Here is a 17,002-nt window from a genome sequence, read left to right as displayed (position 1 = left end):
GGTGAGTGAGTCAGATTTAGGTACCTCTCTTCAAATAGACCATCAGTGCATCTCCCTCTGGGTTCCTGACATGAAGCAAGCAGATGAGGCCACTGATGCTAGTGGCAGCAGGGTTCTCCAAGACACCTTGCACCTGAGACAGAAAACAGACAAGCAAAATAAATGCAACCTAATGGATTTACTCTCCTAAAATACATTTTCTTTATTAAGAAACTCATGGGGACAATGAGCAACAAACAGGTTATCACAGCACAACTTCATGTGGACATTTTTTATTCTTTGTTATATAGACAATTTTTATACTATCAAACTGAGATCTCAGCCCCTCAATGCCACATTGCTGTTTAAAGTAGTGAATAGGAAAACAGTATAGTGATAAAGAGCATACAGTTCAAACCCTGGGCTAGAGGAAGGGACTCAGAAAAGATGATTGTTTCAGGTGACCTTATTACCAGCCTGGCTACTTTAATTTGGATTACCCAGATTAACCCTCTTTTAAAACCAACCTGATAGCCTATCTGCAGGTGCTCAGTCTGTTTTAGGGACAACAGTGCTGTGTGATGTTCCAACCAAACACTGAGATATTCAAATGTCATTTTTGGAAACATCTGAGTGTAGCTTCTTTACCAACTTGCAGAGATTTGTTACTGCCAAAGTCATGAGCAACATCCAAGGGGTGAGGTAAGAGCCTGCCTTTCTTCTGTGATCTTTTCTATTTACATTGAAAACACCGCACGAGGATAAACATCTAGTTTTAAATATGATCATTCTTACCAATCCAGAGGTGGTGCAGTTGAAGTTGGCTTCAGCAGCACTGTATAATTCACAGAGCACTCCAGTACTAGCAGGAGTTACAGCTGCAAAGCCACAGGCATCTTCCTTCTCACAGCCTGAACAACAGGAAAGAAATTTTAGGTTTCCTAGCACTTCACACACAAAATGGCTGCTACAAATTCCACTGCTTACTACCGCTTTGTAGATTTCCATATGTCTATCAGACATGAATTTAATGAGCCAAATGAACTTTAATACTCAACTATTTTAGTAGAGAGTTGAGGATTTTAAATTGAATTAAATTAATGCAGAAAGTTGTTCATCACCTGATTATATAAACAGCTGAGACAGGTCTCACCACACACCCAAATATTTCAAGTCTGCTGGAAAATTTTGCCCGAGGCAGGACTCTCAAAAACCACTTTGCCAGCACATCACATCTGCTGATACAGTAACCCCATGGCAAAGAGGTTGTGACAAGTATCAGAGTGATAGGAAGGAGAGAAACAACAAATTCTTCAATCATGCTGGCTGCCTCTGCAGCAATCCCCTGGCCACTGTAAGGAAGAAACAGCCATCCCCTCCAGAATCAGGAGTGGCTGAAGATTCTTCTGCCCTTAAACACTCACCATTAACTTACTCCCACTGCCCTGCTCCTAGCCCAGGTGAAACACTTTCCAAACCTTTAGTATAAAATCAACCAGCTCAGATCAAAACACCAGCTGAAATGCAAGCTGAGCTATCTGACCTTACAGAGACTTGGGGTGGGAAGGATTAACCCTCACCCCTCAATGAGAACTTCAGCTTCCATTTATATAACTTATAAAGAAAATACAGCCATGAGAGAGGTGGAATCAGATGGATTGGCAAAGGGGCATGATTTCCCCCCCCAGGTTTGTTCTCAGGCTCTCTCAGTTCAGTGTCTTGCTTTTGAAGGTCTCCATTTTCAGGGGAAGGTGCAAGAAATCTTACAGTATACAGCCAGGATGAGCTCGTGCAGGAAAATCATTCTAGCAATGAAAGGCTTCACATATTCAGTTCTCAGCATGAGAGCTGATAGCTCCAACTAGACCGTGGCATGTGACACAAAGCCACAGATTTATCAGAATTTTATACCAAAATATATACCTTATATTTATACCTTAAAAACAGGACATCTATGTTATTACCACCAGGGAGTTTTTACTTTGAACATATCCCTCTGCCTCCTTTCACAGCCTGAGCTTTAGGAGACAAAAGGTGAGACTGACTCAAAGCACCCTGAAAGCAGTGTGGTGATTCCTCTGGGTTTTAGATGATTCTGAACCAACTTAAACCAGATGCAATATAGTATATAAACTGCAAGACTTGGCAGAGGAATATCTCTGAACTCCTTCTAATACCCTTCTGATGCAAGCAAGGATGATTATTCCTATTTCATGCGCCGATTGGGTAATTTGTGAAGAGGTAAAAGCTTGCTTTTCATCTGTCCTGAACACCTAATCCTTCTTTTGTCTGCACATCTGCACAGTCTGATCAATGTTTCCTGGTTTAAATCTCAGTTCTCATTCCTATTGCAAACTACATCAACCGGCTTTTAAATCAGATGACTTGTCTGAAGTAGCATGTGAAGTCAGAAGACTTCTTTCTGAAAGAAACATCAGTCTCTTCGCTGCACCAAGGTCACCAAAAGTTGTAAATATCTTGCAGTGAATTTCTGCAGAACATATGGTTCATCCAGGAACTTAACTACAAACTCATTATATGAAAATATTATTATTTTCCACAATTGTTAGTGTCATCTCTACAGCTTTTCTCAGTTTTCTCACCTGAAATGCACTGAAAATATGCACTTTTCAGGTCTTCCCCAAATGACTGAGACTGAAGAATTTGAGCTTCTGATCCATATATCAGGTTGGAGGCAGGAACTCTTTCAAATTTTCTGAGCACTAAAAAAAGACAACAAAACCCCCCAAATAAGTAGTATTATCAGTTCCCATGCTGCAAACAGACAAAGACTTTAGGTAGAAATTAAGCTTGAAGAATTCTGTGGGGAGAGAGGTTTGCTCATTAAACGATGTACCATAACCTCACAGATAATGCAGGAGACAGCTGGCGTGAGGGTAGAATTTCTGCTTTGAAATAAAAAGTATCACAAGATGTTTTAAAAACCAGTTAGCCAGGAGTGGGCTGGGATTTTACTCTCCAGTGAGGCTTCTCTTCCAGCAGCAGACCTGCCATCTCTCATTATTTGTTCATGGCACTGAACCAACTATTGAGTCAAAGGGGGAACCAGCTTTCTACATATCAATCACAAAAATAAAAGCCAGCTCCAACAGCACTTGGTTAGACAGGAAATCCAGAAATACAACAGCCTGATTTCCACTGACTTCAGGCGCAAGGCTATATCCAAGGTAGTATGTCCTACATGCTGCTTTATTATCCTCCATTCCACTTTTAATACCTGACTGTCACTCTACTGACCAAACCCTTTTATCTGCTCCCTGTGCACTGGACCCTCTCACCTGTGTGTGAGGACTCTGACAAGCAGCACAGTCCACACACTGGGAAAAGCTTATGGGGTCTAGAGATGCAAACTCCAAACGCCTCTAAATGGGGGAAGGAATCTAATCCAGGCTCCAGAGGGCTTGGCTCTGTCTGTGCCCTGAGGAGGAGTACAGACTGGTGAGAGGACACAGTGCCACCACCACCCTGCTGAGGTTGCTCCTACCTGTATGACCAAGCAGTGCCCACAGGTTGAGGCACCAGTTCATTTGAGGGAGCACAGCACATTATCCCTGCCCATGGCAGGGGGTTGGAACTAAAGGATCTTTAAGATCCCTTCCAACCCAAGCCATTCTGTGGTTAAGAGAAGAACGTGGTGACTTAGCATCATCCCTTGGTGACCAAACTTCTCTAAAGGCCCCAGGTGAATGCAAACCTCTGGCTCCTTGCAGCCAGCACCTCGACCTAACAGAGGTAAAAGCAGGAGCTCTGGTCTGATCCCAGCTGTGGGAGATGTCTGCACATGGAAGAGCTGGAAGCTCAGCCCCTCTTTCCCCTGGGCTCATGGGCACAACATCTGGCCAGAGGATCATAGCCCTCTCTCTCTGAAATGTCTGGATAAACCACAAAATAAAAGTCAGGCATAAGTTTTCATAATAATCATTTGTACTCTTACAGCAAAAGAGTCAGGGCTAAATCAGAAGCAAATGTCCACTGCTGTCAAGGCTGAGCCAGCAGGTGCTTTTGATAAAACCATCATTTCTGCTTAGGAAAAAATCCTCACGGGTTTGTCAGATGCTTAGCACAAAAAGATCTTTGCATTCCAGTTAGGATAGCAACAAGGAAGAAATATGGTGTAAGCAGAACTGAAAGGTTTTTTCTTTTCTAGAAATACAGGGCACAAAAATACAAGCCTTAGCTAATTTCTGCACAAAAGTAAATTCCTTCTGCATCTGCAACTTGCACCGATGCCTGGTTTAAAGCTGCCCTCCTTTCTATTCCAATATTCAAATTTAAAAAATTGCACTCTCAAATGTTTTTCTTCTGATTCGTCCCCCCTGATTCTGGCTTTGTCCCACCTCTCCCTTTTCAAGAGAAAATATTTTTTTCTCTGTTTTTCTCTCCTATTATTGAATAAGGTATTATTGAATATCATATGCACTGAATACAATAATACGGGAGAAAAGTAGAGAGAAGATAGAAAGTGTAATAAAACACTAAACTGAAAACATTGAAAAAAATAGAAAAATGCCTTTTTAAAATTCTTGAATTCTGTTTTTAGTACAAAGAATGATTGAAAAAAATGCAGTCATAAAATCATTTCACAGGCTTAGTGCAGAGCAGAAATTCTCTATCTCACTTATTACTAGAGCAAAGCTCTTGGTCCTTCTGTTGCTGTAATTACAGAATCATAGAATGGAATAGGCTGGAAAGGACCTTCAAGATGACCTAGTCCCAACCTCCATATAATAAATGTTGCGTAATAAATGTTAAGTGTAAATGTTAAGTGGCCTAAAATATAACAAGACAGAGAACAATAATAAAAAGCAATGATTGTTATAGCTTATTCCTCTGCACTCATACAAGGAAATTCTTCTTCTGTCTGAAGACTCAAAACCAAAGACCAGATGGGTTTGAGTAACCCTTCCCAACTGTCAACCTCTTGTCAAAGTAAGATCAGCCTTCAGCACCTACTGTCTTGCTGTGTGCTGAATTCAATTAAAGGAAATAGTAGAGGCAGGAGAAAAAGCAAAAATAGAGATAAACAGTTTCAATTTACATTATGTTTTCAGGAAATGAAGCACAATCTTTAAAGGAAAAGAAAAACTAAATGAGGCAGAAAATTATTATTTAAAAACTCAATCAAGTAAACAGATTTCTTAGGTGTTCATTGGGCCCTGAGCAAGGTGACATCCTTGCCCATGGCAGGGGCGCGAGAACAAGATGTCTTTAAGCACAAACCATTCTCTGATTCTATGACACATTTTTTGCAGTGTTTTTAAATCATTATAAATGAATTTTGAACAGTCCTAAATATTTGTAGTGACATCTTCTAGCGGCACCCACAAAACCAAGCAGAAATATCTACAACTGTTCCATCCTGGACAGAGTCAGAAATGCCCAAGTAGGAAGGCTCATGATAACAGGAGAATTAGGATCCTGAGTCCTCTCTGCAGAGAAACATCCCAACTACCCCGTGATTGAGAGCAACAGAGGCTTTCACTTCATGTTCATAACTGTGATCAGTCTCTGAGTATGCTCAGTGGAAAAAAAAAGAACTATTTTAACTGAAGATAGTTTTGCAACCTCTTCTCAACTGAGGACTTTCCTTTTCATGCTCCTTCTACTGATCACACTTGCCATAAGACATTGTCTAATTCAAAGCATACCATGACATCAGTTTCTAAACCAAATATTCCATTAAATTCAATACCAATCATATGATGAGCATACAAAAACTTCTGGGAAAAAGCAAAAGCTTTGAGGCTGAGAGGCATAATTAGATCTTATTGCAGGCAGTCTGGGGACTGTTTGGTAGATGACTTTCTTGGTTTTTTTAAGTTTTTCCATCCTTGAAAATCAGCATTCTGCACCTGTATTTAAGCAGAAGTAACTTCCTCCAGCCTGCAAGGATGTGTTCCCCAAGTTAGATACCTTACAGCAGGAGCCCAGAAGGTGAAGTTATGTTTTGGCTGTGAGATCATTGCTGAAAATAGTCTATTTCCCATGAATACACAGATGAGGGATGATTTTACAAAGAAATTATTAATTCTGCTTCTTTCTCATTAGCCCTCTCATTATTCTTTTGGGTTTCCAAGCAGAGAGCACAAGGTCAGCACACATTAAAAGCTGGCAGCCATCTGAGAGTGCAGGAAACCTGCTTCTCTCTCTTCCCTTACCAGAAATAACTTCCCCAGTGGAGTCAAGAAATGCAAAACAAAGGAGGAATGTGGCATAAGGCAGAGGCCACAAGTATGGGAAAGTGAGTAACTATGGGGCAGTGAATCCCCATAAGCTGTGGAGTGATTAGTCTCTTCATAAGGAAGTTTCACCTGTGGGGGTCAAAGCATATCCAAAATATCCTTCTGCCACTTACCCAAGCACTGGTCATCTGTAAGGAGACTCTCTGTTTCAGTCCAGTCCAGGGCTGCTCCAAAGCTGTCGACACAGAGGGATTTCCTGGTGTCACGGTCCTGCTGGGCAGGTCTGTACTGGCCATCTCCATCACACTGCAGGCCCTGCTCATTGCTCTGGCAGGAGGTGACACCTGGTACAAGAGAGCAAAGGAAGAAAGGTGCTTTGATAATGCTGTCAATGAGTTTCACAGAATTCACAGGCTGGACAGGACCTCTGGAGGTTGTAAGGTCAGAGCCCCCTGCTCAGGCAGGGCCACCTAGAGCTGGCTGCCCAGGAACATCTCCAGATGGCTTCTACCCATCTCCAAGGACTCCACAACCCTCCTGGGCAACCTGAGCCAGTGCTTGGTTGTCCTCACAGCAAAAAAACATTTTCTGATATTCAGAGGGAACCTCCTGTGCAGCCTCTGGTCCTGTCAGTACAGTAGGACAACGTTTCAGTGCTGTGGGACAAAAGTCTCCTTAGCACAGCAGAGACTCCACTGAAAATTAAGCTAAGATTTGCACAGTATTTCATGCTCTGAACCATGGTAGGCTCACTTCTTCGTTGCTACTTCAGTTTGTGTTTCAAACATTTCTTGGATTGTCCATCACACATCAAATCTCTGCTGATGTATTTCCTGTACTGTAAAGCAAAGTGAAGAGAAGGAACTATACTTTCATATGGCTTTGTTCAAAAACTGCTGCAGTGGATCTGTGGAGTGTTGTGAACAATGAGAAGAACTATCATGCTAATTAATTGATGAAAACTCTACAGACTCTGCAAGGAGACAGCAGGGAATGAAAGAACATAGGAAGGTAATGTGTAATCTGGCCTTTTGGGGAGGGCTGGTGCTGAGGTGCAGCACAAAGGTAAAGTGGAATCCAGGCAGGGAGCAGGTTTAGTAAAGAAAATTGCAAGTGCAGGTTTTTAAACTCTAAGGAGCAAACTCTTAAAGACACAAGTCCAATACCTACCGAGGGAACAGACATGGAAAAGAAGAATGTAGGCAAAAGCTAATTGATGTTGGGATACATTGCAATAAAAATGGGAGGTTTATCCCACCTAAGAGAACACATAAGCTGAAAGAGAATGAAATATACTCAATGATGTTTCCCAAGAATCCCATTCTTGGTACTCTTATTTATATCTTATTTTAAGAGATATAAAATAATTCTGTAGACAATACTGAATTTGGACCTAGTAACTGATATTCTGTATGAAAAATCTACATTAAAAAAAGTAATTTAAGCTGAATTCACCAGCTTTAGTGAACATTTCAATAGTTGTTTTGTGAGAAGTGTTTGTATTTGAAGGGGAAAGAGCTGCACAAAACAAAACTATTTTAGTGTTCATGAAAGTGACAATAAATAAACTTCATAAGAAGTTTCTTACTGATACTGAACACCCAGATATCATTCCTGAGGACAATGAACACGTCTAGAGGAACCACAACATCCTGGATGAGACTGACCACTTGTTTTTCATGCATTTTTGGCCAAAACACCAGACAGTTTGTACTTTGTAAAATGCTTTTGAATTTATGCAGAAGGGATCACATCCATACAAAACCCCCCAAAGAGAGGATTTATTTTTTTTTAAGAAACTTAGAGATAAATTAAAAAAAAAATAGATATCTGAAGCCAGAAAATAAAAAATATGGAAAACATGAGTTCAACTTACAGTGATCAGCACTGATTGCCCCATAGGAGTTGGTCGTTTTGCCCACAGGACACTTGATACAGAAGAAATGTCCTGTCTGATACTGATAGTAGCCAAGAGGGCAGGGAATGCATTCATCATCCTGGAAATAACTGCCTGGAGGACAAACAACTGCAAGGAGAACAGTCACCTTATTACTCATTTGAAATTCAACCACTTCTGGTATTTGCACACATATGTGTGGGTATATATAAATATATATATATATATATATACATGTACACATACATGCATAATGTATATACATATATGAAATGCTGATAGATTTGCCATAGGCTTTAAGGTCTTAATATATGTATTTCTAAGTGGCATAACAAAGTAAACATTCCTTAAGTGAGCATTAAACTCATCAATGACAGGAATTACAGGCTGTGATATGTTTTCTCAGATCACCCAAAATCTGTTCTTGAATTAGAGCACATGAAGCTCTTTGGAAATGCCAAGTCCAGGCCTGATTTCCAACTGTCAAATCCATTTGTAATAAGATAATGCAGGTGGATGAGTTGTGAAATGAAAACAAAGGAAGACAAGCTACAAAAAGAGTAACTTCTAACACTACAACCAAAAACAGGAGCAGAAACTCCAAAAACCATCATACAGAAATCCACCATATGGTAACACTTTTATTCAGAACTCCTGGTAAAGAAATTTTTGTTAAGCACTTCCAAACTAAACAGTAATGGCTGGATTAAAAGTCACTAGTTGTGCACATGACAACCCAAACACAAAACAAAATGGGGTTCTTAGTGATGTTCTTAGTCTGTAACTATATAATTTTCAAAATGATCAGGAGCAATATTTCCAGCTGACCTGTTGCATATTACAGAGAAAATTCCTTCTCTTCTGGAATATCATGGAATATTGTCTTTCCCTCCAGAGCATTCAAATGAACATTAAAGCAGAAGAGTCACAGGCATATTTGCAGGACAATACCCCTGCTTGTTATTTCACAGCTGCTTCCCAGATGTAGATTTCCTTCAAAACACTATCAAATGTATATTTTGGGACCTTGACAAGGTGCAAAACTTTATTTCTCTTCTTGTCCTGCATCCTGACAGAAGTTTAAGCTTCCACGAGAGAGAAACAGTAATGGAATATTGGCCATTCTCACTACAACCCATGTGAGGAATTGCTGTTCTGGCCAACAAACCAGAATGTAAATGAATTTACCTCATGGCAGTACCTAAATTATAATAGACTAAAAAGACAGCTCCTAGGAAAATTATCATATCTTCCTTCATCTGCTGTAAATAGTCCAGTGGGAAGGTCTGGGAGGATACAACTGTGTGACTGAAATTTTCCTCCTAGTACACATCAAAGCAATTACTCTGGGTAAAACACATATCTAAAATCAATTACAAAATATAAAAATTTCTGGATCAGTCAGAATTCTCCTTTTGAAAACCCATCATCTAATACACAAGAGTGATGTGTTTTAAAGACAATTTCCAACACATGCAAAAAGCATAATACTCATTGAAGAACAGCAGAAATTAAATTGAAATGACAAATCCATGCCTAAATTGAACACAAAATGCAATGAATGTAGAAGCTAATTAAGCAATTAAAATTTAAAAAGAAGCAAATAAAGCTTTTCAAAGCATTCTCCTGTTTTGTGTCATTTTAGTCACAATGTGAAAGAAACATCTGTGTCTCCTATTACACTTTGAGCAAGAAAAATTGCCTTTCATTTCACATGTTGGATTGACAAAAGGGCACAAAGAACAGTAAACATGTTGGTGCAGAATCACATTTTCTAGACTCTATAACTCTTGAAAGGTTAACTAACTCTCTATAGGTTCACATATAGGTTCAGTTTGACCCTACAAGTGAGACAAACCATTATATCGTACTTCTTTCAAGCATTAACATTAATACATTTTAACAACATAAGAAACTAGAGAACAAGTTTCAACCAAAATCTCAGAGCTAAGTGTTACCAGTGAGATCAAACTGTGTAACTCTAAAACAGGAAAAAATAAATCAAAAGATAAGGAAAAAAACCCCATCAAACAAATAAACAAACAAAAAATAGTCAAAAAATAATATTTCAAGAACAAGCCAGAGGAGAGGAGAGGAGAGGAGAGGAGAGGAGAGGAGAGGAGAGGAGAGGAGAGGAGAGGAGAGGAGAGGAGAGGAGAGGAGAGGAGAGGAGAGGAGGAGAGGAGAGGAGAGGAGAGGAGAGGGAGAGGAGAGGAGAGGAGAGGAGAGGAGAGGGAGAGGAGAGGAGAGGAGGAGGAGAGGAGAGGAGAGGAGAGGAGGAGGAGAGGAGAGGGAGAGGAGAGGAGAGGAGGGGAGAGGAGGAGGGGAGAGGAGGGAGCGGGAGGGGAGAGGAGGGGAGGGAGGGGAGGGGGAGGGAGGGGAGGGGAGGGGAGGAGAGGGGAGGGGAGGGAGGGGAGGGGAGGAGAGGGAGGAGAGGAGAGGAGAGGAGAGGAGAGGAGAGGAGAGGAGAGGAGAGGAGAGGAGTATGAGAGGAGAGGAGAGGGAGGAGAGAGGAGAGGAGAGGAGAGGAGAGGGAGAGGAGAGGAGAGGAGAGAGGAGAGGAGAGGAGAGGAGAGGAGAGGAGAGGAGAGGAGAGGGAGAGGAGAGGAGAGGAGAGGAGAGGAGAGGAGAGGAGAGGAGAGGAGAGGAGAGGAGAGGAGAGGAGAGGAGAGGAGAGGAGAGGAGAGGAGAGGAGAGGAGAGGAGAGGAGAGGAGAGGAGAGGAGAGGAGAGGAGAGGAGAGGAGAGGAGAGGAGAGGAGAGGAGAGGAGAGGAGAGGAGAGGAGAGGAGAGGAGAGGAGAGGAGAGGAGAGGAGAGGAGAGGAGAGGAGAGGAGAGGAGAGGAGAGGAGAGGAGAGGAGAGGAGAGGAGAGGAGAGGAGAGGAGAGGAGAGGAGAGGAGAGGAGAGGAGAGGAGAGGAGAGGAGAGGAGAGGAGAGGAGAGGAGAGGAGAGGAGAGGAGAGGAGAGGAGAGGAGAGGAGAGGAGAGGAGAGGAGAGGAGAGGAGAGGAGAGGAGAGGAGAGGAGAGGAGAGGAGAGGAGAGGAGAGGAGAGGAGAGGAGAGGAGAGGAGAGGAGAGGAGAGGAGAGGAGAGGAGAGGAGAGGAGAGGAGAGGAGAGGAGAGGAGAGGATCTCTGCCACCCTCATACAACTTCGCTTTCTGTGGTCAGAAGTGATGTTTCTCACTAATTGTCCCTACTATTAGTGGGGAAACAGACTCAGACAGGATGAATGAGCAGGATATATCCATATATATATATATATAAAAAGAAGAACCAGAACCTGAATTCCTAAGTTCCCCGTTCAGAATAAAATATGCAGTCCTGCAACACAAACCAGTGTCCAGCAGTAAGTACACTATGACACTATGACAGCTTAGAGTATGAAACCTCTGTCAGAGGCTGAATCAGAAACTGCATCCTTTATACATATCTATGGTGCCAGTTTTACTGAGAGACATTTTCCAAAGCTAGCTGGTTGAAATATGAGTGAATTAACTCACAAGGCAATTTAATTCACTGTTTCCTAGAGGCCGTTATGCCTGGCAGTCAGCACTTGGCAGAAATATCCAATTCTAAGTTCTGCTCCAAGTGATGGATTCTACTTAAAAAGTAATTATACGTTTAAGCAACACAACACTACATCTTGTTAAATAGCTGCAAGTTGTTATGGACTCTGGACTCAGCGGGAATTAATTATTTTTTTTCTGCATGTGTTTAAATAACCCAGATCTGAGGTGTTTCAGACTATGGAGATGAACTGTACCTGGAGTCAATTTACCCCTAAACATCCAGGTGGAAACTGCAGCAGTTCAAAAGTGACTCATCATTTGATTACCTTACCTAGGCATTAGGAAACTCTCTGAACTTAAAGAGAAACACTACACTGAGCAGGGACATAAGCTTTTTTCATATATTCTGATTTGGTTTATAGCAATGAAGTGATGAGTATCTGAAAATATTCCCAACACTGGAAAATGTACCCAATACCTGTTTCTCTTATCTTATACCTATGAGTGGTACATCTCTCCTCTGCTCCCTAGATTAAAACAAAGGCTAGATATAGTCATACAGCTATCCCAAACTGGCATCAATGAGACACGGACTCATTGAGGACAAGTGGGCCAACAAGAACATTCAGGATCTGAAGGAAGGTTGGTGTTGATAGAAACAACAGTGGGGCTGTTAAGGCAAAGGCACCTTGGCAGCATGACCTGGTACCAAGGACAGGTTGGCACAGCCACAGGGACCTGTGGAAAAGGCAGATTTGGCAGCCCTAAGCAGCATGCTGGCAGAAAGGAACCCTGTTCCAGGGAAGCAGACTAAACGGAAGGAAAGAGAAGAAAAGAGGACAGAAGTGCAGTTAGGTCTGGGTGTTGGCCAGCATCAAAAAAGCTTCCATCTGAGCTGGCTGGACCCGGCCCAGGAATTCACAATCTCAGGACTTTTGGCATTTCTGCATCTAGGTTTCTATTCCAGGTAATGCATCATTATCTGAAGCTCTGGATACATTATCTTTGTGAAATCCTCTTATTAAGGATTAGAATGACCTATTACCAGACAGATCTAAAATGTTTACAAAAATCTCAAAAATGTTCACAAAACTTCCTATACAATGTCAGTGCCATGATTCCTATTTCCAAATCATTGGTTCAACACAAGTGAGCAACATGGTAAGCAAAGCACTAATTCCCATCTCTCCCATTCACATTGGTGCCTCATACCTTTCAAATATGAACCTTAAACACAAGTTCACTGATGGCTTTCTAATTTTATCTTCATACTGATTCCTGACAACACCTAGGAATGGAAAGCTAAAAATGACACATACCACATCCTTGTGAATTAGGGCCTGCTTTCCCAGATGAAATTCTTCTAAACCCGCTTCTACATCCAAGCTGCACACGGGGAGACAAATCAAACTCTTCATCACGAGGAAAATCAATGACAGAATCTGCTACGAACTGCTTGGAATCCAAATACAGCAGAAAAACACCATCCTTAATCTCTTTTGTAAATGCTCCAATGAGATTTTCCCCAACAATTGCATTTTCTAAAGAGGGAAATAAAATACAACAAAACAGCATGAAAGACATTTCCATACAGGAATGGATAAACACACAGAAACTGATGAAGTTAAGAACAAAGGCAGATGCAGAAATACAAGTTAAGAAACAGCAGACCATAATGAATCTGTATAGCACCTCTAAAATTATAGTCTTACTTTACTCACTCTGTTTAAATACACCCAAAGACACCTCAAACAGAAGGCCCCAAAGCTGCCTTAGCAGGTGATGGAAGTTGGAACATAATGGGACATGATTGTGCCATGACTTTATAAAGAGAGCAGGTTCTGCTCTGTCTCTTCTGAAACCACACAATCATTCCCCCAAAAAGCTATTTTTGTACAACAGGGAATTTATACTGTGGAGAGAGTCGAAAAGGCAATGCAAGTGTTACTTTTGAAAGGAACACTTTCAAAAGAAAAGTTGAATATAAAACCAAATACACTTATACTTTGATTCACTTTCTGCAAACTGCTTGAATATTCACGGGGGCAATGAAATATTAGACAAGATATAATTCAGATTAGATATAATTCAGATTAGATATAAGGAAGAAACTTTTTACAGTGATGGTGGTGAAACACTTGACCAAGTTGCCCAGAGAGGCAGTAGATGCCCCACCCCTGGCAGTGTTCAAGGACAAATTGGAAGGGACTCTAAGGAACCTGACTGAATTGAAGATTCCCCTGCCCATGGAAGGGGTGTTGGCAGAGATGAGCTTTAAAGGTCCCTTCCCAGCCAAACCATTCTGTGTTTTGTGCTTCCATTAGAATATGGAACAACTGGATGGACGTAAAACAATATCAAACTGTAGAGCCAGGAACTACAGGACCACTGCAGCAGCCATCTGTTCCTGAAGGACTCTGAATTCAGTTCTGATCCAGCAAAAATACTGAAGGACACATATCTCCAAGCCCCAAAGTTAGGAGGAAGGACACATGTAGACAGAGCTATTTCTGTTTAGTGCAGAAACACTATTCCAAAGGAGTAAAACTGGAGAAAAGGTCACACAGAATCACCAAGGTTGGGAGAGACCTTCAAGATAATCTAGTCTAACCTCCAACCCAGCAGCATCATAATCACCCCTAAATGACATCCTCAAGTGACACATCCAGAGGCCCCTCAAATATTGCCAGAGACAGTGACTCTGCCACTTGTCTGACCACCTTATTCTGATGCCTGACCATTCCTTCAAAGAAAAAAATCTGACACCCAATCTGAACCTCCCCTGGGATAACCCGAGGCCATTTCCTCTTGTCCTGTCACTTGAGACCTGGGAGACGAGAATGACCCCCACCTCCTTTCAGGCAGCTGTAGAGAGCAATAAGACCTCTCCTTTTCTCCAGGCTAAACAGCTCCAGCTCCCTCAACTTCTCTACATCAGGCTTGAGGCCCAGACCCTTCTCCAGCTCCACTGCCCTTCTCTGGACATGCTCTAGAGGTTCAATGTCCTTTTTGTAGTGAGGGGTCCAAAAATGAACACAGGATTTTAGGTGTGGCCTCACCAGTGCTGAGTATGGGGGACAATCACTGCCCTGGTCCTGCTGGCCACATTATTCTTGATAGAGGCCACTATTCTTGATATGCTCACAGAGGGTCTTTGAACTTGGGATATATTTTTAATACCTTTTATTTTGAAGGAAAATACTGACTGCTTTGAAAGAAGTTCCTTACATCATCCCTAACTCTTGTGGAAACCACAGAAACATCTGCCAGTCAGTGGTCTCTGTATAGTTGCTCTAGGACATGAGAAGTAAGGATCATTCTTTAGTGTCAAAGGTAATGCAACTAACAGAAAAAAAAAAAGAGAAAGGGAAAAAATTAAAAAAACAAAAAACTTGGAAGAAATTAGTTAAGTTTTTGACAATGTGTGAATTGTGTTTCTCTGAATACAATGAATATAAACACTTTTCCACCACTGAGGACTTGTCCAATGGAAATTAACATCTGGGATAGTTCAGCACATGCCCGATAAAGTAATTTTCAATCCTAGTTAAGGCAGCTGGGAGAGGCAGTCCTAACTGAAAGAAACATTCAATTATAGCTTCTTTCCACTGCATAGTCACAGCCTGAGAAGGGAAATATATCAAGAGCAAAAGTTCAAAAACACAACACCAGTGTTACAAAGAAAGGGAAGCAAAATTATTGAAAGAAAATCGGGTTTAATCCACAGAAACATCAGAGAAAGAAAACTTACCAATATCATGTAAGTCAGGGAGAGAAGCTGTTGGGATGTTTTCCAGCTGAGTCCTCCACGTGATGTTCACTCCCAGGCGATCCTCACTCAGGCATTCAACATAGACAGAGGAATCATCACACATGGAAACTGAGCCAGTCTTTCCAAATGCATTTACCTTCAATTAAGAATTACGTGAAATCACAGTTAATCAGCCTGAGAACTTTCTTGCTCTTGCCCTATTCATTTGCACTGTACTATGCTCAAAGTAACACTGTCAAAAGGGGCTGTAAATACAGAAGCAAGAAAATAAAATTTTAGCAAGTCGTATACTCACTGTAAGAACAGTCAAAATATCCTCTTCCATTGAAACAAATTTTTAACAATTATTTAGCTGGTGTTATATGACTTTTATGGCTGGAACTAAACTAATCTGATTATATGGTGTGAGACTAAACCTCCTATTTTCTCACTCATCCATTTGAGAGTGCTGCCAATCCTGACAAATTTCATGGCATATTCCATTCTTCCACATTTCTCAAACAGGCAAAGGTCTACGTTGTGTTTCACTTTTTTTTATTATTTTTAATGCAACATAAAACCCAACCAAAGAAAACCAAACCAATCAAAACAGAATCCACCACCACCACAAGATAGGGAATTTAAATTACCTGAAGGTGACATAAACCACGAGCCTTCAATTCATCTAAAATAAATATCTGGAATGCCTGGAGTAATCCAGAGTAGTCAGAACTACATGTCTTCTCAGGAGGCAGGAGTATTTGAAAGTGTGTTTGAGCTTCAACTGTCTGAAATAATTGGAGCTCTAAAAATAAAGTAGAGAGGGCATTTAGTAACCTCACTAATGAGGAACCTGACCTTCAGAGTTACTTTAAGAAAAGACAACATTGATTTGACATTCTTGTGTTGATCGAAAACATCTCACCACTTTTAGATGAAAGCATTAGAGCTGTCTACTAAAAAAAGCAGCAAGACACAAGCTTGATAAATATAAATGTTGTGCATTATAGAAAAAGTCAAGTGATACACTTAGATAATAATGGAGAGATATTTTACACTGGAGCACTAACTCACAGAAGGATAAGGACAACCTGGATCATTATTGATAATTTTTCATAAGCCTTAGCAAATAGGAAGTTCCAGAGAACTACATGAAAGCTGACATTATGCCAATACTTAGAAAAGAAACAGAAAGACAGGAATTATTGACCTGTCAATTTTGGTTATTATTACATGCAATCATGAAAAAACACACCTATTAAAAAGGGAATTAAATGGTGAAACCAATTAATACTAATGTAAACGGGCTTTTGGAAACCCAGTTCGTCAAACTAATTGGGAATAAGTTTCAGGTGAGAATAAATTTGAAGAATAATGGTGTTGCCATAGACATCTACAAGAGCTGTCTGATTTTTTGACAGCAAACCTAAGTGATGCTAATCACACAAATCGATGGCAAATCTATGAGCTCATCAGTCAGAAAATCAAAATCTATTTAATCAGTTTATAGCAAGAAAAAAAAATGCAAATTTCTTGTGTCCCTTGTAGTCAAACTGATCCCAAGCTTCATGGATGGTTTGCTATCTCAGGTTCAGCACAACAGTCATGCTGTCATTCCACCTCCAAATGGAGTTGGCTCTTTTCCCAGCAGGCTGGACAAACA

The 17,002-nt window shown here is 41.0% G+C and overlaps 1 protein-coding gene across 1 annotated transcript in view; it reads right to left on the bottom strand.

The window, feature by feature from the left end:
• TG (thyroglobulin) overlaps positions 1 to 17,002 on the bottom strand; it is a 143,812-nt gene that overhangs the window by 99,855 nt on the left and 26,955 nt on the right. Inside the window, exons 16-23 of the mRNA XM_066316925.1 lie at positions 15,990 to 16,144; positions 15,340 to 15,496; positions 12,908 to 13,129; positions 8,059 to 8,208; positions 6,356 to 6,526; positions 2,583 to 2,702; positions 775 to 890; positions 25 to 133 (exon numbers count right to left, since the gene is read on the bottom strand). Coding sequence (XP_066173022.1) covers positions 25 to 133; positions 775 to 890; positions 2,583 to 2,702; positions 6,356 to 6,526; positions 8,059 to 8,208; positions 12,908 to 13,129; positions 15,340 to 15,496; positions 15,990 to 16,144 — 1,200 coding nt within the window. The remainder of the gene's footprint in view (positions 1 to 24; positions 134 to 774; positions 891 to 2,582; positions 2,703 to 6,355; positions 6,527 to 8,058; positions 8,209 to 12,907; positions 13,130 to 15,339; positions 15,497 to 15,989; positions 16,145 to 17,002) is intronic.

The sequence above is a fragment of the Sylvia atricapilla genome, chromosome 1, assembly GCF_009819655.1.
Source record: "Sylvia atricapilla isolate bSylAtr1 chromosome 1, bSylAtr1.pri, whole genome shotgun sequence".
Taxonomy (NCBI): domain Eukaryota; kingdom Metazoa; phylum Chordata; class Aves; order Passeriformes; family Sylviidae; genus Sylvia; species Sylvia atricapilla.
The sequence above is the reverse complement of the archived record's forward strand: the minus strand, read 5'-3'. Positions and strand labels throughout refer to the sequence as shown.